General features: G+C 51.5%; 1 protein-coding gene across 7 annotated transcripts in view; it reads right to left on the reverse strand.

Moving 5' to 3' along the window:
• ACSL6 (acyl-CoA synthetase long chain family member 6) overlaps nt 1-26,694 on the reverse strand; it is a 53,983-nt gene extending 27,289 nt beyond the window's left edge. For 2 of the 7 annotated variants that reach the window (XM_032702706.1, XM_032702701.1), the window contains exons 1-6: nt 14,666-14,766; nt 3,587-3,807; nt 1,903-2,017; nt 1,030-1,094; nt 513-614; nt 289-388 (exon numbers count right to left, since the gene is read on the reverse strand). In XM_032702706.1, coding sequence (XP_032558597.1) covers nt 289-388; nt 513-614; nt 1,030-1,094; nt 1,903-2,017; nt 3,587-3,781 — 577 coding nt within the window. In that variant the 5' untranslated portion in view covers nt 3,782-3,807; nt 14,666-14,766. Of the gene's footprint in view, nt 1-288; nt 389-512; nt 615-1,029; nt 1,095-1,554; nt 1,634-1,902; nt 2,018-3,586; nt 3,808-14,665; nt 14,767-26,257; nt 26,374-26,588 lie in introns of those variants that run through there. The other 5 variants (XM_032702703.1, XM_032702705.1, XM_032702700.1 and 2 more) reach the window with 5 other exon arrangements.
• Between the last annotated feature and the right edge of the window lie 322 nt (nt 26,695-27,016).

Below are 27,016 nucleotides of genomic sequence, written 5' to 3' on the forward strand. Positions count from 1 at the left end.
CCCAGGAACCTCTCTGAGTGACTCCAAGGCACTCAGGGAGTCACAATGCCCCATCCCTGGGAGTGTTGAAAGTGTCCAAAGCCAGGTTGGATGAAGTTTGGAGCAACCTGGGATAATGGAAGGCGTCCCTGCCCATGGCAGGGGGATTGCAACCAGGTGAGCTTTAAGGTCCCTTCCAACTCAAACCGTTCTAGGATTCTACATTCCCCTGTCTTTTAGAAGCAGAAAATGACCCATTCTGAGCAACAAAACTGATTTCTGAGAAGCTGACATTAATTTTGGTGTTACCTGTGTTGACGATGTACCGAATGGCTCCAGGACCCAAAGTGTCATAGAGGGGAACCACCACCATGGAGTAGGTGTAGCAAGCCAGCTCAGAGATGATCCACTGCAGGAGGGCATGGAAGCACAGGGGTGAGAAGGGGCCGTGGCAGCACATTTAACACACTGAGAACAAGCCGACAAGTCAGGAACATTATTAATACAACATCAAGTTGAACTTAAAATCTCACCTCTGGACGGTTTTGAGCAAAGACCCCAATGAACTGCTTTGTGGATGGCTTGCAGCCCTGCTGCAGAAGGCCTGAACCCAGAGCTTCTGCTCTTTCAGCCACCTGGAATTTGGAGAGGGAAAATACATAAAAAAAGAGGAATATAAGCAATACCAAACTAAGTGAAGACTTATACAGGGAGATTCTCAAATTATCGTATTTGCTACTGAAAAGTGCAATTTTTATCTTGTCAGGAGCCATCATTAGTTGACTAGCAGCTGATGTCTGGCTGGCAATGCCCCGTGGCTCCAGAGTGTGTCAGTGCTGCAGCCAGGAGTGGGTTCATGGCATAGAGCCAGCCCCTGGAAGCTGACACACCAATATAACACCTGGATGTGCCCTGGTGGGGACACGGGAACCCTCACACAGCTCAGGAGCTACACCCTGGTGAGGCCCGTGTGCCACCAACGGGCACCCAACACCCCTTCTTCTGCCAGGCAGGGGGAGAGGATGGACAAGGGTGTCATCTCCAGCTCACCTCCTTGTAGGACAGCCACTGGTAGGGCTGCTTGGGTTTCCTGAACCCCAGGCAGGGGCCGTTCTCTGGAAGACACAAGCAGAGATGACAAATTACCGGGGTTAATGCCCAGTGCCACGCCAAGGGGGTGTGGCAGAGCCCTCCCACAGTAAATCCAGTTACTAGGGGGCTGCCTCTCACTCCAGCAAATTACACACACAAGAGCACCTGATGGAAATCGAGCTACTGGGATCCCAAAGAGCTTTAGTCCTCCCCCCTGGGCTACAGGAGGGACAGCAGCAGTTTGCCCCAAACAGCTTCATCAGAAGACACTTCTCAGAAGGTCATGTGAGCATTAGTGTCTGATGAGAGCTCTCATCCCAAACGCCAGCTCCCACTGCTTGCACTGCCTTTTGATTAAAACAGTTCAAAGTGAAAACTGCTATTTTTAGCCCAGCCTACTCTGGAGGAGGGTAAAACAACATGCAGCACTGCGTGACAGGATGAAGATTTGAAAAGTTTAAATAATTTGCTGACTGTACCTACCTGCACAAGACCCTTTTCTCCATACACCTACTGAGTCATTTATTCACCCCTGTCCTGTGGGGTGGAACAGGTGCAATTCCACTGAGGTTTTTGGTGGTACCAAAAATAATAATGTGACCATGAAATTGTTGTGTCCAATGAGGCATGACATCATAAACAGCAGACACAAAAATGGTTATGATAGAGCAGGGAAGAGTCATCATGGCTTTTTGGAGTGGGACACGATGTCTCAGGAGTGCTTGAGAGCTCTCTGATGGTGCCATCAACTGATGGGTAAGGACATCTGCATCACCTGGTCCCCACCTCTGCCCCCTCTGCTCCCAGGCCTCCTCACCACCGTGCTCTCACCAGAGATGCTGAATCCCCTCCTGAAGACCTCGTACATGGTCCTGGCGTCATCGTAGTAGTGTGTCAGCAGCTGAGGGCTGTCCCCGATCACCGACCGGCGCGCCCCGGCCAGGCCCTGCGGGACACCAGGGGACAAAGGTGACACAGCTGCCAGCACTGCCCGAGGGGTGGGACACGGGACTTCCCCCCCAGAGCACCACCCTCCCCAAAGGGCAGTGAGACCTCTGCAGCCACCACCGTACCCCTGCCCCAAAAAGGGATGGGAGAAGTGGGACATCCCCCTCAGCACCCCGGTGACACCTGCCCAGAGAGGAGCTCAGTGTCATGGGAGAGGGTTGATACTTCCCAAGGGGATTTAAGCAGGAATTACGGATCTGCAGGTAAGGGAGTGGGCTGTGCTGGGGGGAGTGACTGCTCTGGGCTCCACAGATCCCCAGGACTGGCACCACAGGCACCTTCTCAAGGACATCCAGACCAACATGAAGGACAGACTGAGGCAGAAGCTCAGCAGGGGTGTTTCAGGAGTGGGTAGGGGAGATAGCCAGCGTGGGAGTGACCAAACTGGGACTGCACTGGGAGCCAGAAGAAAGTCTAACTAAAGCCCTAACCACAAGGGAAAAACTGCCTTGAAAAATGTAAATTCCTCCCACCCTTTTAAGAAGCTGTTGGAATTAAAGACAATAACTTCTTAGAGGGAACATCACAAAAGGCTTTAAAAATTCTCATCCCACTTTCAGATATTAAATTAAGTGGAGATAAGTTTCAGAAATATTTCTGCTCTTTAAAACAGAGCAGCTTCATTAAACTTTAAAACCTTTGCAAGCATGAAAATTAATAACTCTTCAGCCTCTATGCATGGATTCAGGTCTACTTTTTTCTTACTATTACCAAGTTTGCAGCAGCAAACTCAGCAATGGGCACACATGAGGAGTGCCAGTTGATCTGGTCTTACCAACTGTTACCTCTCAGTGGTTTCCCCCATGCAATAGCAGTGCCTCTAATTTTTGGCCATGGACAGTTAAGTAAAGCTAAGACCAAAATGTTGCTGAGAATGTAAGAGAAAAAATTCATGTGCTGCATTCTAGTTTTCCAGTTTTCAGAAAGAGGTGAACTAGTGAATGAAGGGGTGAAGTGATCCCTGGCACAGTGCATTACATGGCTGATTTCAGGATGGGGTTGGGGAACTACAGAAACAAAAAAAATGCCTTCCTGGCCTCCCTTGTGGACACAGACCTGTTGGGGTGAGTCCAGAGCAGGTCACAAAGGTGATTAGAGGGATGGGACACCTCCCTTAAGAGGAAAGGCTGAGAGAGCTGGGGTTGTTCACCCTAGAGAAGAGAAGGCTCTGGGGAGACCTTATTGTAGGGGGCCTGTAAAGGAAAGCTGGAGGGGGACTTTTTCAAGGGCACGTAGTGACAGATGCAATGGCTTCAAACTGAGAGAAAGTAGGTTTGGATTAGATATTTGGAAAAAGTTCTTCCCTGTGAGGGTGGTGAGGCCCTGGCACAGGTTGCCCAGAGAAGCTGTGGCTGCCCCATCCCTGGAAGTGTCCAAGGCCAGGTTGGAAGGGGCTTGGAGCAACCTGGGCTAGTGGAAGGAGGTTCTCTTTAAGGTCCCAAACCATTGTATGACTTCCAGGCATGCCAACCTCGGGGACAGGCAGCCAGGGTGCCCCCGGGCTCACCTCCACCTCCTCGGACTGCATGCGCAGGTCGCAGGGCGGTTTCACGGCGCGGGGCCGGCTGGCGAACCAGTACGCGACGACGGCGGCGAAGGCGCCGATGCCAACCAGGGCCGTGGCCGGCAGGTTGCGGAAGAACTGGCTGAGGTCATCGAACTCGGGGAGCCGCAGGCTCCGCAGGATCTCCTGAGCCTGCATCTTCTCTGCCAGAGAAACGGCAAACTCTGCAAGAGCCACAGCGGGGGTCAGGTCAGGGAGGCCGGGGATGGACACGGGCAGCACGGGGCTCTGAGCAGTTCGGGAAGGGGAGAACACGCTGTGCCAACCTCCAGGATCCAGCTACAACTGTCCCCTCAGGACTGCCGGGAGCTCGCTCTGCCTTCCCTGAGCAGGACAGGGGCTGTGTGGTGGCCGCAGCCCTGGCAGGGTCACGACACCACCAGCACCAGCCACGAGCCCTCAGCTGCCGTGGAGTGGGGCAAAGCCAGGCTACCCCTGTGTGAAGAACACCGCACAGACACCCCCAAAACACCACTGTCTTCCTCTTTGCCAGTTTCACATTCCCAGCTCTGAGCTCCTTATGATTTACATCAGGGTAAATTATAGGTGATTCAAGCCATGAAAGTTTTATTTCATTGCTTGAATGTTTTCTGGAAGAAACAAGTGGTGACTGTTGAGTGACAGTAAAGGGGTGCCGGGGTATCAGGCTGTGAGTACACCAGCACAGGGTCCCACCCTGTACCCTGCCATGGGGAAGATGGGTGGCTCCCAGGAAGGACAAACGCCAGGGTATTTCCCAAGGAGAAGAGAAGGCCTGGAGGTTCAGCTCCCTGCAGACTGGTGCTGGGCACCCCTGGCCCCTGCACTGCTTGGACAGTGTGGGGAAAAAAAACAAAGTGGAAACCTGTTCTTCTGCATGAGGAGGGCTGTGCAGGAGGACACAGGGGATGGGACAAGGGTTATGATAGGGCACGATGACACTGCTGTCTGCAGCTCATTCCCTTTAGCTGCCAGCATTGCTTTTCTAGGAGTGCAGGGAAGGCAGGGAGCCCATGTGCTGGGCTCATGGAGCAAGACCTGCTCCTGGAAAAGCCAAGGGCAAGCTGCAGGTCAGGCACTGATCCAGACACCACCACAACAGGTTGCTTTGCTTTTGCCTCTTGCACGTACAGAGAGAGGGGAGAGGGGGAGCCAGGCAGGGGGTCACTGCTCCAGGGTGCCAGGTCAGGGCTGTCCTCAGGGGACTCCTGTTTGGGTGTTGACTACACAAGGAGCATTTTAAATAACTCCTGTTTACAGTGTTGGTCCAGTATCAACTCCCCACTGGAGAGTCTCCAGTATCAGCCAGCCCTGTGAGGGATGAGCCAAGCAGGTGCTGCCCAGGGGGAATCCAAACAGTTAAGGTTTCACACAGCTCTATTTATGACTTTACGGGAGTCAAGGTCTTAAAAAAAAAAAGTTTTTCAGCCACAGGAGCCCAGGCAGCCCCTTTCCTCTTGCCCTCTGGCCTTGCTCCAGCTTGTGGAGTTACATGGCTTCACTCCCATGGGGGGGCCAGGACTTCCCACACAATGGCACCACTAACATTAACACAAACCAGCTTTTTTCCTCCTGGGAACAGCTTCTGGGCTGCGCTGTCCTGAAGGTCAGGGCTACTCTCTCTCAGCCTTCTCCTGTGTTTGTGCCAAGCAAGTGCTGGGGCTGGCAGAGAGGCCAGGCAGCAAATGGGGGGCACTCCTCACACGAGACTCTGGAGGAGGTTTATAAGTTTGCACAAGAAAAAAAAAAAAACAAAACAAACAACCTCACAAACAATTAACCTCACTCATTGTTGGGCTGTGAAGTGGTGGGGGCAGCAGAGAGGGGACAGTGACACAGAGCCCATACTCCAGTGCCAGCCCAGCATCCCACAGCCACCTCTGCTCCCTCGAGAGCTCCCCACCCCACAAACCCTCTGGGACCACAACCAGCCCTTCAAGAATGGTAGAACCCCTGCAGAGATCACATCCAGATGACATTACTGGGCAATACCCACCCACGAGGTAATTTTCTCCTGAGCTTTGACCACCTTTTCAGAAATCTTCATATCTAATAAAACCCTGACTGTGTGGCTGTAACGATGTCAGGGTGAACTGTGAGGGTGGAGAGACCCTGGCATAGGTTGCCCAGAGAAGCTGTGGCTGCCCCATCCCTGGAAGTGTTCAAGGGCTTGGAGCAACCTGGGATAATGGAAGGTGTCCCTGCCCACAGCAGGGCAGTTGGAACTAGATGAACTTCAAAGTTCCTTCCAACCCAAACCATCCTGGGATACTATGAACTGAGAAGGAGTACTGATTGCTCCCCTGAGTAGTTCTCCACACCAGACTATGAAAGCAGCCTGCCAAACACACTTTTACTACAAAGAGTGGGAGAGCTCAGCAAGGGAACTATTCATTCACCAATGAATTGGCTATTTGTGCAAAAGCATTTCAGCAAGTCCCACTTAAGACTGCCTGCTCCCAGAAACAGCCTGTCCCACCAAAGGCAGCCACCCAGTTTGCCACGGTTGCTAGTTACACTGAAATCCTGGGAGTTACTCCCTCAACATCAGCCTGTGAGTGCTGTTTTGTATCCATCCGTGCAGCCAAGCTGAAAGCAGAGACCTGGTAAGGTGCCTGTGGGAACAGCACTGCCATGAGGGGCTGCTTGGCCACAGCCACGTGCTGCTGCCCTGCTGGGCTGCAGGGATTGCCTGGGGGGAAGCAGGGCCAGGCCTTTACATCTGTCCAGGTATGGGGTGTCCACAAACATCTTGGAGCTCGTAGCATCATCAAAAGGATCGTGAGAGTCAGGGCTGCAGCCTCTGCTCACATTGGATTTTTGCACTACAGAGCTCACCCACCTTGCCTTTTGCAACAGTTAATCCTGATTTTTGCATTCCAAAGTGATTCACAATGAGCCCGTACTTGATCTGCTCAGAGCAGCCAACCTGCCGTGGGACGGTGGCCAGGAAAGGGGCCCAGGTGTGGTTGGGAGCACTGGATCTGCAGGAAGAGGGCTCAGGGCTGCCTGGATCACAGCCTCCTCCTCAAGTCAAGACAAGCAGGTGAGCCCCTCACAGTCACATGCTCTGGGAATACATCTCTCGTGTGATCAGGAAAAGAAGTAATTGTAATTTAAACCCATCAGCAAGACAGCGTCGTACCCCAGAGCTCTGCTGCCCTCACCTCGGGCTCAGGATCAGCAGCAGGATGGTCTCCACACCCCTTCTCCTCATTTCTGCCACCTTTGGCCCATTTCTGTTCCCTGCAGTGGATCCATCACCCTGCTGTGGTGCATGTTCCCCACAAGCAAGGATGCAAGGGGGTGGAGCACAGCATCCATGCACATGGCACGTGGAAACACAGACATTTCTGTTTATTCCAAATGGGACTTCACATTACCACCGGATTTCTAAAGTATCCCCATGGCAAAGAAAAGAGAAACAAATATGCAAGGAGGGAGAGAAGAAAGTGGTTTGGAGGAAGGAAGCAGTGCTGGGGAGCTGCCAGGAGGGAACAGCCAGGGGTGAGAGCTGGGGATTTGGAACTTCCCAGCCTGGGTCTGGGGTGAGCAGAGCTCCTGCAGTGGCACTGGGCTCTGAATCACCCAGCAGCCTGTGTTCACAGCAATCACTCCCGGGGCAGGGCTTATTTATTTATTTTGGTAACAAATGGCTCTATTGTGCAATTTGGTTTTCATCTTTTCCTGCTGGAAGTGATTCTGTAACTCCAGTCAATGGAGTTTTAGTGACATAAGCCAGTGTGGGAACAGTCTCAGACTGCTGGTGTATGCATAATGCAATTAAAATTTTACTGGTCCTGTGCAGCCATGCAATCACGTCCTTCCTACCGTTCCTGCTCGGGAAGAACAACTCCTTTTGGGACACCCATATCCTCCTGCCCCCCTTCATTCACAGCAGGGTGAGGAAGAGGAGGGTGATTCATTTTGTCTTGGAAAGTGGGCAAAGTGTCCCATCACCATCCCTGTATTCAAGCCCCCCAAAAGGCTATTTACATTAGACTTTATAGCACTAAACCGAACTCAAATAAGCAGCTTTTCAGCATGTATGAGAGAATTAACCCTTTGCAGTGGGGAACTGCAAAGGGCAGCCAGTGACACGCGCTGGCTCAGAGCCCACAGACCCTTCTCTCAGAGCAAGCTGGAATATCCCGGCAGCACCCTGGATCTGTGTCCTTGGCTACAGCACTGGCTGCTCACTCATTCCACTGAGGAAACAATTTACAGGAGCTGAAACATCTCAGTCCAGAGAGGCAGATTTAGAGGGATTTCACTCCAGTGAAACAGTACGAGCTTTTCGAACTCTTTTTTCACATTCAGCTCTGCAGACCCCAGACCCTGAGATTTATAGTTGTTTTCCTGAAATGGGGTCGGTGACAGAAGATTTGCAGAAGGAAGCACCCAGCAAAACGTGGATCATTCTCCCTCACCACCCCCTGAAGAAGAAAACTGTGCTCAGTGCCCTGTACAGAGGGTTTGGGGGATTTTGAGATAGATTCAAATCATGACTATGTCACTATAAGAGAGTCTGCATTTACAGAGAGGAAAGGGAGCATCAGCATTCCCAGGGACACATGAACCTGCTAGTCAGACTGCATCACTGGAAACCATTTGTTAATTTAAATGAAAGCTGCTGCAATAATTAACATCTTTATGAAAACATATGCACAGAGGCTGCCACAACTGTGCAGGCAGAGGCATTTGGGGGATGTTGTGTATTGCTTGCAAAGTACAATCATTATTTTTCCTTTTTCCCAAGCTCTATGCAGGCACACAGGGGGACATCAACCCTGGGAGGAACCACTGCCATTAAATGCAGCTCAGGTACCTCTGACCTTCTCCAACCTGGCCAGGGAGCTCTGGGGACACCACAGGCTGTGAATTCCTAATCACTGCTGTAATTAAACCCAGAGAGCTGATGCCAAGTCAGCCTCTGCTCTGCAGCTCCACAAGTCTGGCCTGTGTGGGCACAGAGGATGAGAAGCTGGATGAGCCTTCAGTTCCCATCCTGAGGCCAGTCTGGGCTGGGGCTGGGCTCAGGTTGGGGAGGGAACACCAGCCACACCACAGCAAGCTGGGCTCACACTTCCATAGATTTTATGGGAACAAGTGATCTAATGAGATCTCCAACCACAGAGGGGGTTGTGCTTCAGCCACAAACACAATACCCAGACCTCACTGACTGTTTCCACCATAACTCAACGAGTTATAATTGGGATGGGACAGGGGAAAAAAAAGAGAAAAAACCCAAGAAAGAACCAGTTTAGGGATAAAATTGCTTTTGTGGGATTATTATGCCAGTGCTCAAGCAACATAAGAGGATGTGAGAGGTGAAACAAAGGAGGAAAGGCTGTGGCACTTCTCCAGGGAGTGGACACTAGAAAAGCACCCAGTGAGCAAGAAAGGTAATAAAAGGAGCTTATAATTTTATTTTTACACATGAAGAATGTTCCTCTCCCTTTCCTTTGAGAATCAGACCCTTCCAATCTGTGAAACTGGCCTCCTGCCAACAAGACTATTAAAGAACAGGGTTTCAATGGTACATAAGCCTCTTTAGCTCAAATTGCTTTCGTGCCGGGGGTCAGTGCCCCCCAAACTGGGTGTCTGGGGCACTGGGAGCAGAAGGGGGGCTGCAGTGATGCCAACAGGGACCATCCCTGTGCCCCTGCCTCCCCACCCACCCCTTCCCAGGGCTGTCCCTCCCTGCTCAGCAGGGCAGAGTTATCTGCAATGGAAAAAGGCTTTGCATCCGGGTCAAGCCTCAGGTCTGCTGCAGAGGAATAAGGCAAATAAACTTCAAGGCAGGGAGGCCAGCCCTGCTTTCCTGTGACCTCTGGTGACTGCAGGAGTGAGGAGAGGACAGGATGGATGAAAGGGACCAGTTCAGCACCAGCATGTGGCTGGGGCTGGGGTATTAACTTGGCCCACTGATGTAAACTGGGTTATTTTTTTAGGAGAGGCAGGCAGTTTCACTCAGTAGAGAAAAACTGTCTTAAAGGCTGCTAAAGTATTTGGTACTGTTATATGTGATATATATATGATATATATATATATGATACATGTACAATTACATATATGCATGCATGGCTGTAAATGCTTGTGTGTGCATGTGCATTTATTGCAGAGGCATCTCACTCCTCAAAAAACTCTTTCTCACCAAGTAACTGCTGCAAGAACAGCCTGGGCTCGGTGTGGCCATGGCACCACATTCCACTGTGGCTCCCGGGGACAAAGCTGGTGGCAGATCACAGCACTGGGCTCACGGGCTTTGCTGGCCCTCCAGCCTCCTTCCAGCCTCCCGACCATCCCAACGCCAAAGGCAGGGTGCAGACAAAAGATGGAAATCTCCAAGCAACCCGGAGGAGCAGCTCTGGCCTCTGCTCCCCCCTGCTCTGCCGAGAAATGCATTTGCAAAACACAAGATCTTTGCAAGCATCCGCTAAAAAGGGAAAATTGCTAACAAGGAGCTCAGTGTCCTGAGAGAGCCCAGTAATCACACGTAAACAGAGGTATTTAAAGTATCTAAAATATCTACAGCATACCAGTCCCTTGCCAAGAGAAATTATTCAATAAATAATTCAGTGCTGTGCAGAAATCTTACTTTAGACACTTGTGATGTTTCAGAGAGCAAAACCCAGCCCTCAGCCGGCTGGAAACGCCCCATGCTCAGAGCCACACAGGCACCACACCACCAGCTCATCCTTATCCCTCTGCATCGGGTCCCTGTTCATCCACTGATACCAAATCCTCCTGGAAAACTTCACTCTCCACCCCACACCTCCTCACCCACTCAGCACAGCTCACAGATGTGGACCAACCTAAAACCATCCTTCACATCCCTGAGAAGAGCAGTGCAGTGCTCAGAAGTCACCATGTCTCATGGGTATGGGAAAATCAGGACTGGGATCCTGGTCCAAATCTGCCACTCCTCTGGATAACAAAGCATTAGGAAGCCCGTGCAAACATTTTAAGTGTCCTACCAAAAGGGAAAAGCTTTGTGCCCACCCCAAGTGGGTTCAGGCCATTCCTCCAAGCTGAAACACAACCTAGCCAGAAGGAAAAGCAAAACTCCAAAGCTGTGGAGCTTTTCTGGCTCCTTGTTCTCTTGCCCGCAGCTCTGTGGAGCCTGCTCACACAACTGTGCCAAGACCAGCACAGGGGCTGCAAGGTTCCATCTGGGGAAACCACAACCTGATCCCTCCCTGCCTGCTTCCTTGGCCCTCAGGCAGCACAGCCCACAGGAAACATCCCAAGGAGGTGACTGCAGCAGGAGAGAATTTGCCCCTCAGCCTTAAGGCGAGTTCACAGGTGGCAATGAACCCTGCCCACATTCCCTGGGGCTCAGGCTGGAGCACCCTGTGCTGCTGGCATCGTCACAAGGGCTGGATCCTGACCCTGCACTGCCTTTGCCAGGCCTGGGGCTCACTTCTGGACACTGCTCACAGAGCACCAGCAAAGCTCCCCCCTTCCCAGTGATCAGTTGTAAATCTCAGCTCTTGCAAAGAAGGAGGTTTGTTGGGTTGGGTTTAGTTTTTTTTTTTATTTTTATATTTTTATAGTGACATTGATGGTTGTTTGTCCCATATACCATATGCTTCTTGAATACTCCGTGTCATGCAGCAAACAAATAACTATTTTTATGCTATTTTTTAAGCTATCTGGGGCAGAGTACAAAGAGAAGCAGTGAATGGAGAGGGAGAAGGGAGCTGCACCCCTGACAGCCAGCTTGGCAGAGCGGAGATGCGAAGGTGCTCCACAAAGAGCTTGATGGTTTGTTGCCAGGAGAAGTTTTTATGCTTTCCTTTAAATATTGGTTGGAGGTTGGATTTAAAGAAGCCTTAGCACTGCCTGTAGGGGCCTTGGTCCAGCTAAGAACCCCAGTCACCTGAAGGTTCTGCAGCAGCATCAGTGCTGGGCAGTGCAGAGGTGCAGGGACCACCGGGGGACACCCCTTCCATGTGCCCAGGTGGGATGCACTCTCCTCCCCAGCTCATTGCAGGGCTCATTTTCAGTCTCTTCACCTGAACATGCCACAGCCAGACCATTGCAGTGTGTAAAGTTCCTAGCTCAGGGCTGGGTGGAAGAAAGGAGATTTGGGGTGAAATGTTCCACGCTTGCATGCCCAGGCAGGAATGAGGGGGTACACGAGCACACGCTGCCCTGACTGCTGAGGGCTGGCTCTGCTGGCCCCGTGGCAGGTAGGCCAGACAAGGGCAGACACACAGGCAGGTCCCTGCACTGCCAGCTCCCAGCTCTCCCTGACCATTCACACCCTGCCCTTGGCTGCATCTGCAGGTCACTGTGGGCCACACTGGTCCCACTGACATGGGGAGGGTTGAAGGGACAGCCCCAGCCCTGGCTGCTCTCCCACTGGGTGCACATACTGCACAGGTCTGATTCCTGCTGGCTGCTGGCACAGTGAGATGGGGTGACCCCAACCCACATCACTGCTGGGCAGGGCCATGGAGATCCCCCCCCCCTTGCCTTATGCTCACCCTGGGGCATGTGGTGTTGGCAGAAAACTAACTGTCCTGCCAAAGTACCAGGAAAAAATGGTTACTTTCCAAGCAAATCCCCACCTGGCATGACCAGATGGCATCTTGGTGCCAGACCCTCCCTGCATGACTCCCTGACCCACCACTCACCCACCTCCCCCCTGCCTGGAGCACTCACAGGGTGTGATGGTCCCCCTGTATCCCAGGCCATGTCTGGATGGCACAGCAAGTCCTGCCAGTGCCAGGAGCCCTCCTGACCACCTGCCTCCTCCATCAGTCCCACACCCACCCTGCCTTTCCCAGGCACCAGCACAAACATCTGTGCACCAGCCCAGGGGTACTGGTCCAGCTGCAAACCTTTTTGGGTTCGTTGCTGCCATTTCTTTTGGCAGCAGCACCAGAATAAAGTGGTTTCTGAATAACAGTCCGAGCACCCTGCCCAGCCATTGCACTCAGGAAAGCATGGCAGCCCTGGGAATGCTTCATCCAACGTGACACAGAAACCTAGACAAGCTCATAACAGAAAACCTTCCATAACACTTCAGACACAGTGGTGTGCTCAGAGCTGATGCTGCAGAGGACAGGGAAGCACAGGAATGTTTTGTACACCAGTTCCCAGCCAAGTGTTAGCCCTTATTGTTTCTCTGACAGCTCAGACTGGATCAAAACTCTTACGTGGTCAAACTTCAATTCCATGCTGCCTTCTGCAGTATCAACAGTTATGTGGCAAGTGTTCCCAGCAGGGCTGAGCGGGCCAGACTGCAGCTGGCATTGCCTTCAGCCAGGAAGATCCCGGGAATCAGGCCTGTTGCTGTCTGCAGGATGCTGCCCATGCACTAGCACACCACAGATCCTCATCTGCTGCTGCAGAAGAGGTAGACAGAGGCCTCCCAGCTTGTGCCATATCATAGCTAAGCACTGCCTTTATTATTATAAGGAGCAATTCTCTTTAAGCCAATCTTACAGCTCGAAGAGCTCCAATACTTACTGACCTGCCAGTGCAGTAAAAGCAGAACCATATGAACAACAGTGTTACAACTGTCACACCGGAAACTGAGACTAGAAAATGACATTGGAAACGGGAGCTTACAAAGAAAGTAGTGTCATTAACTATAATAAATACAATTGTATCCCTCACTTACAGTAAGCTGGCCATAATTAGACCAGGTTAATTACCAATGAAGTGCCCTGCAAGTTCATAGAATCACAGAGTGGTTTGGTTTGGAAGGGACCTTAAAGATCATTCAGTTCCACCTTCCCCACGCCACAGGCAGGGATGCCCCCCAGTAGATCAGATTGCTCAGGGCTCCATCCAACCTGCCCCTGTAGTTGTAGTGCTTTTCTAAAGGATCCTGCCTGTGCAGAGGGGAAGGAGTGAGGAGACCCCAAAGGTTCTGTACACCTGGACAGAGCAGAGTTTTATCCAGACCCTGTGCACATGGAACATGACTGCCTGAATCTGGTCCGGGTTTTATCCCAAAACAAACCAGCAGCTGAAGGCGCCTTTGAAAGTTGCTCAAGGGTTATTTGGCAACGTTGTAGTGCAATAAGGGACAAGCAAATTAAGAGGCAGGTCGTGTGCCAAAAAAACGGAAGGAAAGCAACTCCCCCCTCTCCCTGCAGGTGGGGGGACAGCAGTGGGATGGCAGGTGGGGCAGGATGAGCGTGATGCAGCAGCCCTGCCCGCTGCACAGACCTGCCGGCTCCCGCCGTGCCCTCTGCCTGCCTGGGCCCTGCGCCAGCAGCCTCCGGTCATCACCGAAACACACTGCCTGCAAACAGCCAGAGCCTCGCAAAACAACCTCTTCCGCGCACGAGAGCATCACCGCGCTTTTAAAGGCGTGGGCTGCGACCCCACACCCCGCAGCCCCGCAGCCCACGCGGGACCTGCGGGGCCGCTGCCCCAGCGCGGGGAGCTCCAGGCAGAGCCGGGCGGGAGCTTTTCCCCCTCCAGGGCTGTCGGTAACACCCCAAACAGCAGCGAACCGCCAAAGCCACCAGCCAGTGCCCCCCGTCCCGCGGCTCTCCCGCAGCCCCCCGCGGAACGCGGCCAGGCCCCCCCCCTCCCCCGAGCAGCGGCCGCGGGGGTCCCTCAGCACGGCGGCTCTCCCGCAGCCCCGGGGGGCTCTCTGCCTCTGCCCGGCGGTTCTCCCGCAGCCCCGGGGGTCCCTCAGCACGGCGGCTCTCCCGCAGCCCCGGGGGTCCCTCTGCCTCTGCCCAGCGGTTCTCCCGCAGCCCCGGGGGTCCCTCTGCCTCTGCCCGGCGGTTCTCCCGCAGCCCCGGGGGTCCCTCTGCCCGGCGGTTCTCCCGCAGCCCCGGGGGTCCCTCTGCCTCTGCCCGGCGGCTCTCCCGCAGCCCCGGGGGTCCCTCAGCCCGGCGGTTCTCCCGCAGCCCCGCTTTTCGCGATCTCGCCTCTCTCGGCATCCCGGGGCCGGGCTGGGGGGATGCCGCGGCCCCCCGGGCTGGCGCAGCCCCCGCGTCCCGCCCGGATCCCGGCGGGCTCCTCTCACGCCTTTCCCCAGAGCGATGCCCCCCCTGCGGGACTCACCCTCCGCCGTCCCGGGGCCGGTCAGCTCATGGCCGGGGCTCTGCCCTCCCGCTCTCCGCTCAGAACTGCTGACTGCAGCCCGGCCCGCCCCCTCCCATCTGCAAACGGCTGAAAGAAGTTAAGCTTGGCTAATATCGGCTTAGGCTGAATTAGCGCAGCAGCGGCGGCGGTGCCCGCTGTAACCCTTGAGGCTCCACATCCCGGCGGTGGGAGCCGCCTTCCAGAGAGGGAAAACCCACCCACCCCCTCAGCTCCTGAATACTGCAGTATTTTCACACGTCTCTGTCACACTGGAGGCTTTACAGGCTCCAAGCAAGGCTTTTGGGTGTAAAACTGCAAAGCCTTCCTGCAGAATGCTCGATTTAAAATTAAAAACAGCCTTCCCCCCCCCCCCGGGGAGAAGTCATCATAAAAGAAAGTTTCTGACACTGAGAAAGTTTGCATTGCTAGTCTTGGTCTGCTGGATTAAAAACTTTATAGGTTGAGTATGGGCAGACAGTGACAGGACAAGGGGGAATGGCTTCTCCCTGACAGAAAGCAGGCTTTAGATTAGATGACAGAAAGAAATCCTTCCCTGTGAGGGTGGGGAGGCCCTGGCACAGGTTGCCCAGAGAAGCTGTGGCTGCCCCTGGATCCCTGGAAGTGTCCAAGGCCAGGCTGGACAGGGCTTGGAGCAACCTGGGCTGGTGGGAGGTGTCCCTGTCCATGGCAGGGGTTGGAACAAGATGGTCTTTAAAGTCCCTTCCAACAGAAAACATTCTCTGATAATTGAGTGGAATAAATATAAGTCATCTGAATCAATAAAATAGTAAGACTATAACTATTGCCAAATCATCCTTATGTTGTTACTTATATTAAAAGAAAAAAAAAAAAAACCCAAACCCCAAAACATTTAAATCCAAACCAGGTTTTGTTAATTCACAGTGACAATAACGAACCCAAAACTTAGCAATTCATTTGTTGGTAAATTATTAATATTTACATTTGAGAGGTCTGGCTGAGCTGTTTCTCCTAACTAAAAGAACATTCCTTTCAACTGAAAGCCAACAGTGTCTGGTAGCTTCCAACTGCCCCCTTCTGAGCAGAGATAACACAGGGTGTGCCACCCTGGGCCCCCGGGAGTCCTCGATCCATATCACTGTGTTATTTACTGTTCATTATTTACTGTTGATCCCTTCTTAGCACTCTGGCCTTAGGAAGGCACTTGAGGAGTCCATCCCTCCCTCCTGGAGTTGGATATCTGCCTTTATTAACACTGAAATTTCTGTATTCCTCAACTCTTTCTTTTTCTCCTGAGACTGTACATAGGCATCTCCACAATTGCTGAGCAGAAAAGTGGGGAGCAGAGTGGGAGAGGCTCTTTGAACACTCACTGTTACCACAGTTAATAAAGTTTCTGTCTGACCTGTCCTAACTTGTGCTTGTGATATTGGAGTGCACAATGGAGAATTCTAAAACAACAGTTAATACTCTTGAATGAAGAGAATATTTGATGAGATTTCAGGCAAGCTTGTCAAATATCACTTCTTTGGCTCACATGGAGAGTGTTCTGCAATCAGGCATAATTCATCAAATTGCCAGGGTAGGGCAGGGAGTACTGAATGGTCTGCAGGTGCAAATCAGCATCACAGTGCTGCTAAATGGGGCCTCAGCAATATTCACCAGCTCAGATTCCTGCCCCTTTCTTCCTCACGAGCCACAGCTTGAGAGACTCTTTGCAGTCAGGAAATGTTTCAGGTGTGTGAGCAGCCCTGGGCTGGCTGGGCCCTTCAGTGCCTGCATCCCACAGACACAACACATCTTGAGGGAGTGCCCCAAAGGGGATGTGGGAATACTGATTTTAAATAAATACTGGATTAAAAGCAAGTTACTGTGCTACTGAGCTCTTCTTTCAAGTTCCTGCTGTGAAGGGATGGTCTCGCCTACCTCCATTAATCTCACAGTGGGCAATAATACCCTCAGTATAGGTGAAGGGATTCAGTAAAACATGTGTTTCAGGATAGCCTCCGACCCTTTTATGTCCTCCATAAACACCCTGAGCAGTAATTCCCTTTCTCTTGTTCTGCTTTCCTTGCACATACACACAGCATATGGACTCAGTCTCTGGAACAACCCTGAGAGAGTGATGAGAGAGAACAAAGCAAGGAAGCTGGATGCAGGCTGCCTACCTTGAGGGAAAAAAGATGTAAGCAGACTCTAAGTAATACACAGAATAAAAGCTTCAACTTTTTCTGCCCCAGCATTTTCTGCCAGGGGATTGCAGAGCAGAGGGGTCAGGACAGTGCTTGGTGGGAAGACAACCTCCTTTTTTGGATTCACAGCTGAGGGAAGGATGCAGTTCTCCACAGACAGGGATTTGCTCTGAGATCCTTTGGCATGGGAGTGCAGAGGGCAGTTCAAGCCTGTTTTCAGATCCTCCTGCAGGTGTAGGAGCTGTGCCCTGTGGAACAGGGGGCTGAGGGCTGGTGGTGCTGAGCACCCAGGACCTGGCCAAGGCAAGAGGAGCCACAAAGCCCTTTGAGCTTCAAACCAGGACTTAGGTGACTTCTGCTTCTGTAGAAATCTGTCCCAAGCTTCTGCTCATCTTAGACCATTAAGTAGCAGGGATGCTTATACAAGAAATTAGACTTCACCTTTTGTGCTCAGTCTAAAGCCCAGTGAGACTCAACTACCAGTAAAATCAATGGAAAGATTTCAAAGGACTTTTATGGGATTTGGCTGAGACCTCACTTGTCCAGGGGAAATAAAAAAAAAAAGGTGTGTCAGTGAATCACAGTGCTTTTAATGCTCCCAGCCAAATACAAAATGAAAGAAGACTCTGTGGAAGAGTCACACATGGCCTTCAGAATTCTGAGGATAACTCAATAAAAACTGCTGCTTTCTTTGTCTTTCAGGACATTCCCATAAACCAGGGCAATAGCTTCAGTTGCAGAACAGAAAGCCAACAGTACCTCTACATTCCTTAAGACCCATCATGGAAAATCCTGCCTCAAGCAGAAATAAAACCAGCCACTAATTCAAATAATGTAAATTGTGTAAGATGGGGGAATTTTACTGCCTTGTGTTTCTTTTCAGTGGCCTCTTTTTCCTTTCTAAGTCTTTTGGTCAGATATTATGCTTTTATGATTGCACAGCCTATATTTTGACCACTTCCAAAGAGCAGCAGGAAGGAAGCATAGGGCACAAATAGAGGATTAATTCAATAATTAGGAACATTAATAAGAGGCTACCAGGCAAGTGTTTCTGCCTTGTCTCCCTCTAGCCCTCAATTTCCTTACACTGCAGGGATGCCAATGGATGGCAAAGGAACAAAAATAAACCCACGACGATGAATTTACTGCTTATTCATCTCTTCCCAGCTGTCATCCTCAAAACACTTCACAGGCACCCAGAAGCACAGTCTCCACCCAGAAGCACAGTCTCCGTGTTGCAGCTGAGCCTGGTGGGTGCAGAGAGGTGCAGGGGACATGTCCTGGCACGTGGGGACCAAAGGGGCCCCTTCTGCACCCTGACACATCAGCAGGGCTGCACCCACCAGCCAGAGACCCCAACTTCATCCCACACCCAGCTCCAGTTCCCCTGGCAGCCAGGGCCTGGCACTGTGCTGGGAAATGAGGGAAAAGGGGGGTTTGGCATCATCCCATGGAGGGCTTTTGAGAAATCTGTGGTTGGGCTGTGATTTGAGATGTCCTTAAATATTCCAAGTTAAATGCTTCGCTGAAACCTTTCTTTTCCTGACAGTAATAACAGGCGGTTACATTGTTTGAATGTTTTTAAACACTCGGTTTATGTTTCAGGATCTTTGTTGTTGCTTCGGGTTTTTTTATTTATTTTGCTAACTAAAGCAGCGATTAGGTTATTTGTATTTTTGTTTCTAGGCAGTTGCACTTTCTGATTCCACACCCTGGGGCACCCTGTACCTTTCTGTGCCTGACACTGCTGTAACTTGCTTCTGCTCTCCTGTTTCCACAGGTATTTTCAAGTCCCCATGAAGACATTTCTGTCCCTGCTAAACTTTGCAAAGTCTCTCTGAGTCTATTTGTGGCTGCACATAAGCAAATTTTCAATTCAGAGGTATATGGCACCTTTTTGCTGCCTTCTGTCAGGGCTTCCCCCATCTCCAGCCTCTTTCCCCATCCCTGCTGCAAAAAAAGCCTTTAAATCCCCTTCTCTGATGTTTTAAGCCGTGTCTCTCCAAGAAGCTGGAGCAAGGTTCCAAAGGGTTAAGGTGGGGGAGGCCCCCAGACAGCCCATTCTTCAGTCTCAATGACCCAGAGCTTTTGCCTTTTCAAATGTATTTAACCAAATAAGTGAATAGAGGATATGCAAATGCCTTTTCCGAAAGGAAACACAGTCCTGAATTGTTGTTGGCGGGTCAGAGCATCACACCACCCTCAGCAGCCTCTCAGCTGCGGGAGATGCAGGGCCAGAGGAGGAGGCACAAAAAACCCTTTTCAGGCAGAATAAAACCAGGACTCGGGTATTCTGAGGGGGCAGAGGGAGGAGGTCACTGGGGGGCTCCCCCGGCACCTCAAAAGCCCGGCTGGTTCCCTGTGAGGGTGGGGAGGCCCTGGCACAGGTTGCCCAGAGAAGCTGTGGCTGCCCCTGGATCCCTGAAAGTGCCCAAGGCCAACCTGGGCTGGTGGAAGGTGTCCCTGCCCTGTGGAAGCACGAGCAGAGTGTGCAAGGGAGAAAAAGTGAAGGAAGGTTCCAGGGACACCAGGGCTCTGGCACACCTTGGGTGACCTTTCACAAGCTGGTGCTCACAGGCTGCTCACAAGCTGCTCTTGGCTCCAAGAAGTTATTTGGACATTTTGCAGAAGAAAAGATAATTCTGAATGAGATCACCTGGTGTTATGGAGAATTGTTTTACCTAAAACTGAGCTGTATTAGAAATACTAAATAAAGTATATTTAACATTTCAAAAGGATTCTAATGTATTTGTCTTTTTTTCCTCCATCATTGCAAAGGATCTTGAAGCAAACTCTAAATAATGTTCTCTCCGCTTTTTATGTCTGAATACTGTTCTCTGCAGAAAAGGCATTTAAATCTACATAATTCACATCTTCTGTAATTTCAGTGCAAGCTTGGCTTAGATCACTTCCAACTCACTTCAGTCAACAGCAGAATGATTGGCTCTTTCTCTAGATACTTTCTCAAAGAGGATAAAAAAAAAAAAGTAAATTAAATCAGTTTAGCAACCTCAGTGCTCGTTCCTGTGCCGACCAGCTCATACTTGTCCCAGCTCAGCAAACCCTCTGTGCTTTCCCTGCTGTGGCTCTTGGCCGGGGCCATCTCGCAGTGACTGGGACACCCGGTGGTCACAGCGGTGTCTGTGTGTCTCGTGAAGCTGGTTTTGGGGATTTGGCAGCCCTGAGAAAGCAGCTGCCTGTTGCTCTGCAGGCAGAGGGGAGGGTGGCTCTGACCTTGCCGTGAGGAGCTGTGTGTGGGTCCTTCCCTGAGGAGCCTGTTCCAGGGTCCCCGTCTCCCCCTGGGCACCATCACAGCCCACACGGGTGGGCACAGCCCAGGGGCTGCTCTGCCTTGGGCATGGGGAAAACTCAGCCTCAATTTCTTAGTGTCTGATGGGTGAAGGAAAGGTCTTCTCAGCCCCTTTGGTTCTTGGCCTTGAGCAAGCACAGTGGTTGCCCAGGAAAGGGAGGCTGTGCAGCTTCGCATTCCATGGCAGGTCAAGCAGCAGCCCAAAGCAAGCCAGGGTGCCCTCTGCACCCATCCAGGCACTGCCTGTGCTCTCCACAGTGGGAAAACCCACCCTTTCCAAAGGCCAAAGCTGCCAGCCTGAAGAGAGGGCACAGCCCCAGGAGCAGACAGGATGGGGGCAGAGTTCTGCCACGTGGGAAACTGTCCCAGAGAGGAGGCTGTGCCCAAGATCTGGGGTGAAAACACGGGGGAAAAACAAATAGGTTGGCTGAGACATGATGCTGGCACACAAGTAAGCAGGATCTGGATTAGTCATAAGCAAATCTGAGGGGTAACTTGGAAGACTTTGAAGATAAAGTTTCTAGAACAACTTTCCCAAGTGGAAGTATATTTACAGCAGGGAGAGTTACACTTCTGGGGAAGGGCCAGCCGAGGTGACACCACATACCAGGGCCCTGCCACTGCAGCACTTGTACTCCTGGACCCAAAGATGCATCTCAGAAATCACAGAATCATAGAATCATTATGGTTGGAAAAGCCCTTGAAGATCATCAGTTCCAACTGTTAATCCAGCACTGCCAAGACCACCATTAAACCATGTCCCTAAGTGCCACATCCACCTGTTTTTTGAATACTTCCAGGAATGGCAACTCCAGTACTTCCCTGCACAACCTGTTCCAATGCCCGACCACTCCTTCCATGAAGAAATTTTTCCCAATATCTACCCCAAACCTCCTCTGGCACAACAAAGTCACATTGCAGTGATCAGGCTGGTAGCTTTGAAGTTTCTGTCCTTCATCTGTGGCCCAAGCACAACCTCAGGTGTCTGAGTGGAACATCCCAGGTGTGGGGTTGGTGCTCCCCACCTTCCTGCCATCACCAAAACCCTCAGCAGTGAGAGCAGTGAAGGTTCTCTTGGAATCTGGCCACTGGAAGATGGGCTTTCACAGGTCCTCTGCCACAGACAACAGCAGACAAAAGACTCTGCTGGGGCTGATGTTTTTCCAAATAACCCTGTACCTGGAATTGCTGCTCCTGGGCCAAGTGACACACCTGACCTCAGCAAGAAAAGCCACCTGAAAAACCCCAGGTACCTCTGGAGCCTCAAGGAGGCCAACTCCTCCTGCACTGATTTTGCAGTTCCTGTGCAGTGCTGACGTGGGGACTCCTCACTGCAGTTCACAGGTGGTGTTTCTGAGATTGTATCTACACCACCACAGCCACTGTGTGAGCAAATGGAAATGTGAGCTGCACTCTGCAACACCATAGCACACAGGGCTAAATATAAAGGCTTTTCCTCCCTGAGCTGGGGTTTTCCTAGTGAAATGGTGATTTCCACTGGATGATACACTCTCTTTTTTTTTTTTCTACAAGTGACACTTTCTTCCTGCGGTGCAGAAAAAATGACTTGGACAAGGTGGTTGGATTTATCTTCCCGTGTTTCTGAGAGCGGAACATCCCACACAGCACAGAAGACAAAAAAGCCTCTTGTGTGGCTGACAGGGGAGTTTGAGGGACAGTGAGTGCTGAGTTGGGGTTTGTGGGGGAATCACTGCGGGGTCTTTCCAAAGCCTTGCCATGGGCTCAGCCCACATTGAGCACAGCTGCATTTTTACCTGTACTTTTCCAAAGCATCTGCTACACACTATAACTACATGACTGCTTGTAAAAGCCCAGGCAGTGAGTGCAGGGTGGTGAAGCACAGCTGCAGCAGGGACCTGGGGACCAGCTCATCAGGGGCTGAACTACCCCGATGCTTTAAAACTCCTTCCTGACTGAAAATCCCTACTCATCTCAGTGTCTTCCTCTTTCTCACCACCAGCCACCACACTTTCCATAGCACAGCCTCCAGCAGAATAGTAAAATATTTACAGCTTTACCTATGTATGGAGCATGAGGGAAAAGCAGAACAAGGCAAAGCCTCCGGTCCCCTCCCTCCCCACCAGCCTCAGGTCACCTTGGAGGCTCTGTGACAATGTTTACAGTGCAAGAAGGATTTGACACAGTGAATGGCTTGTTGTCAATAAGTGCTGGTGGCACACAATAGCAATCAATCCAGCATAACATTCACCTGTGTCTCACTGTACGGCATCAACGCTCCCTTCCTCGGAATTGCCAAAAAGGGTTTGCAAAGAATCTGCATCAGCACATCTGGGAAGAAAACCCCCTGGAGAGCCAGGCATGGCTCACAGCAAACTGCAGGAGAGTGTGGAATGGAGCATGAGGGCTCCCACTGGGAATTCATGGATTTTACAGATACACTTTGAGCATATTTATCTATATTTCATAGCCACATGGTCCCTGTTACACCTTTCTCCACTGCATTTGACTGGTGTCACAGGGTCAGAGGGTGTCTGGGTTCATGAGATCTGTAAGCCCTCCTGTTCGGAAGGGAGAAGAGTAGAGAGGATGAAGCAGTTTGGACACGGGTACCTTCTCCAGAGGGGACAAGGCCAAGCTGCAGGAGCCACTGTGGTGGCCCTTCCCCGAGCTGTCCCTGCACCTGCAGCCCTGCGGGAACGGCAGTGGGGACAGATGGGTCCCCAGTGCCAAGGACCTGCAGGGCCTTGGCTTCACATGGTAGCACAAGAGACAGAAATAGCAATGATGGAAAAAACCCTCATTACCTGTATTGACCCATTCCCAAAGAACATGTGCAGAGCACTTAAAAATAAAATTAAAAAAATGTATTAATAAATGTTTTTCTTTCATGTTCATTTCTGATCAGAAAGAGGGTGATCGAGTTATTTTGCTTGGGTCTGTATGAAGAAATAATCTGGTAAAGTCAAGAAAAAGGCCATGGGAAAGGAGCTGCCCTGGATGCCATCAGGAGGCAACCAACTGTGTCACATTACCCACCATCCCTTCATCTCACCCAGACTTGTCTCCAGTTACCTACGACACATCCTCGTGCTGGTTGCTGTGCAGTGATGAAGGAAGATGCTGGTATTTCTCTCAAAGAGCTCTCAGAAATGCACTCATGATGAAGGGTTTCAACCCTCTGGTGCTCTGCAGCGTTCGGTGACATCAAAACATCACCACTTATACCCTTAGTGATGTAATGCTGTATTTCTTTGTTCCTGGCTCGCTCCCAAGTCTGCTTTCCTATTTCCGTGGGTATGCAGTTAATTCAGTTTACCATCTGTCTTCAAAGCTTCTCTCCTCTTTTTATTACTTAAATATATTTGTAATATCCATAGTAGCATGGAAACAAGAATCACATAAATGTCTAGATTAGTCCAGAGCAGCAGAGAAAAATTGCTATGTGCTGTCCCTGGGAGGGAGCAGGGAAATCCAAATACATCTACTCTTTCCTTTTGATGGTATCTAGCAACTGTTCAAGTGGAGCAGTAACAGAGGGATGGAGAATAAAAGCAACTAAATATACCTCCTCAAATACCCTGGGCTTTGCCTCTCGTGCAGCAGCCGGCGCTCCACGGGCTGGGCTGAGCAGCCTTGGGCATCTGCTCTGCTTCATACACAGAGCACAGCAGGAAATGTCTCATCCAGAGACCTGAATTGGCATCACCAAGGACTCCTGTGCCACGGTGTGAGAGCCAGGATCAGGAGTGGGACTGCACAAGTCTGTTGTGACCCCAGATGACCCTCCTGCTCCCTTTGCAAATGCGCACTGAGAAATATTTGGAGGTGCACTGGTGCTGGTGGGAAGAGACACTGACGGCAGAATTCTTTTCTTGTGCCCCCACACATGGGTGCAGGTGCCCACTGGGCTTTAGCTGCTGCCAGGAGGCAAGAGAGCAAAACCTCCTCTTCCTCGCTGCAAGGCAGGACTGACGGGGGGGCAGCTCAGGGCTGCAAGCACATGGAAGAGAAGAACAGAGGAGTAAAAGTAGGAAAGCCCAGAGATACAAAGAGTAAAGTGGAACCTTGTACTGCTTCAACCAAACCAGCAACGTGCAAATCCCTGGGGTAATTTGTTGTTAAATTTGTATTTTGTTTACTATATCACTCTCTGCATCCAACAGACCATCCCAGACTCCACATTAGGAAATAATTAGCTTTGTCTTTCAGTGACTTCTACCATTATTTCATTGAGGGGAATATTACAGACCTCTTCTCAACTTGTTAAAACCTTTCTAATGGTGCCAGAAATTATATCAAATTAAAGAAGAATGCTGCACTGGGCTGTGGTGGCCAAAGAGTTCCTTGTTCAGTAAATCAGCACAGCCACAGTGACTCCTTCGCAGCACAGAGCAGAGTCTGATGGGAGAGTGCCACCAGAAAACCAAAACCAGGCATGAGAGCAACAACCACTGCTCCAGGGCTGAGCAAGTGCCATGTTGCCAGGTCAGGCACACCCACTGGGATCCATCTCCCAGAGATGACCTGTGCTGACAAACATTTTGGCTGCTGCTGAGGGTGCCACTGCAAAAGGCAATAACAGCATGTGTAAGGGTACCTGTCCTCTAGAAAAAAAAATTAGGCTAAAGTCATGTCCACACTAAAATAAAGTGAACATGGCATTAAAAAACCCTAAACATGGCATCAAAAACCTTGGCCCTGAGTCAGAGCCATACCTGGACAGACATTTTGGGAGAGCAAGATGCACAATGGAGAGGAGCTTGGACACAGCAGAGACACACTGAGATGTGAAGTACAGGAATCAATACCCCAGGGTGGATGTGGAGGCCTGAGGGCAGGAGCTCACACAGGAGACCTGTTCCCAGTGGATCCTGTTCTCCTCCTGCTGTCATAAACAAGCCTGGTGCAGCCAGCAGTGTGCTTCAGAGCAGTCCCTGCGGCCTTGGGGCCCAAAATATTGTAACAAACACTTGCCCACAGCCTCCCAGCCACATGGTCCTTTCTGCTTCACCCATGTAATTCTCTCTGGGCCATATTTCACTGCATGAGTTTTGCTACAGTTGTGAAGCAGTTGATTCAAGCTGCTGATATAAGCAGCTGTAAGGCCACTGCCTTTAATGGGAGCCACCAGGATATTTTCAGAGGCAAAATTCAGGCCAGCAATATTAGGTTCCTTTTTTTTCCCCTCCTTTCTCCCCCAGTGTGAAACATCCTTTTTCATAACCAAAAAATAGCAAATAAATATGAACATAAATAATTACGATGTTTTCAGTTATCAACGCTCCCCCTTGGATTATTTACCTAATTATGTTAAGATGTTGTCTTTTAAAATCATTTCCCCTTTTGAAAGTCTGCCTGTCTAGAGGGAAGCTCTTTTAAAGATAAAGAGGGAAATAGCACAGACGTTGAATGTTACCTTTCCTTAGGAAAGACACTTTGCACAGATTCAAAGGACCCAATTTCACATTGGCACAGCGGATCAACTCAACCTGAACCTTTAAATACTTTACAGAGATCCTCCTATTATTTCGGACTTGCAAGAATTTCCTAATGCGGACACACTTGGAATCGTCACCGCCTGCCCACACAACAATGGGATCCAGCATCACGCTCTGCCCAGCAGCTCTACCGCACACACCCCCCTCCGAGCGCGCTGCCCTATTTCACACACCCGCTACAGACAAAGCGCCCCGACAAATTTACCGGAGATGCACCGACAGAATAAACCGGCAAGAGGGTTTGAGAGAAATTATGTAATGCGGCCGCCGAGCTGCCCGCAGCGCTGCCACAGCGGCTCGTGGGGCCGGCTCTCCACCGCTCGCATCCCGCAGAGCATCATCCCATCCCATCCCATCCCATCCCCACGGCACAGCGCCGCTCCCGCCTGCCTCTTCCCTTCAAAGCGCTTGGAATACCCTTTATCCCGGAGGCGGGAGGGCGATGGGGAGGCGGATGGTGGGCCCGGAGGCCGTTCCGAAGGGTTCGGGCCGGTGTCACCGCGCCGGGGCGGGGAGCGGGTCCCCGCCCGCTGCGGGGAAAGGAGCCGGCAAACGCGGAGCGGGGAGGGGACACAGCCCCGGTGCCGAGGCGGTTCGGGGGAGCACTCACCCAGCAGCAGGCAGCCGGAACCCGCGGAGCCCAGGAGCGGGGCGAGCATCCCTGCGGCGCGGCCCCTCCGCCCCGCTCCGCGCACTGCGGCGCGCACTGCGCACCCCGGCCCGCCGGGCCCCGCACGCTCCCCGCGCTCCCCCGGCGGAGGGCGGTGTTTTTAGCAGCCCTCCTCCTCTCCCCATCCCTGCCGAGCCCTCCAGATCCCTCTTAAAAGGGGCGATGCTGCCGGTGGTGCGCGGAGCTCGTCAGAGCATCCCTGTCCCCCCGGACCCACGAGCGGCGGCGGGAGCGGACAGGGAGGGAAGGAGGCGAGGGGGGATAAACTTACTCCCTTTTGGCTGTTATTTTCGCCTTATGCCGACGGAATCGCCGCTGAGCGCTGACCTGCACAGCAGCGGTACTAAAGACCATCAGAGATGCTGAAACAATCACAGCTTCATCAGCAGAGGCAGCTCGGCATTGGTTCGACATGTCTCACCATCACACACCCAGTGGCTACTTAAAAAAAAAAAAAAAAAAAAAAAAAAAAAGGCAGGCAAACTGTGCCTGTGATACTAAATAGGTGGGGAGAAGAGTAAATTTGTGTTCCTGATGATTCTGTCTATCCCTGAAGCTGGTTGTAGGAAAACTAATCTCCAACTCCATGGTACATGAGGGGCTTTGCAAAAAAAAGACTTTAAAAGAACTGCAGCAGTGGTGAGAGCACGTCTTGCATCCCTCTGGGAATCTCAGTGCCAGTGGGGTAAACAGGACAGG

Source organism: Chiroxiphia lanceolata, chromosome 15, assembly GCF_009829145.1.
Source record: "Chiroxiphia lanceolata isolate bChiLan1 chromosome 15, bChiLan1.pri, whole genome shotgun sequence".
Taxonomy (NCBI): Eukaryota; Metazoa; Chordata; class Aves; order Passeriformes; family Pipridae; genus Chiroxiphia; species Chiroxiphia lanceolata.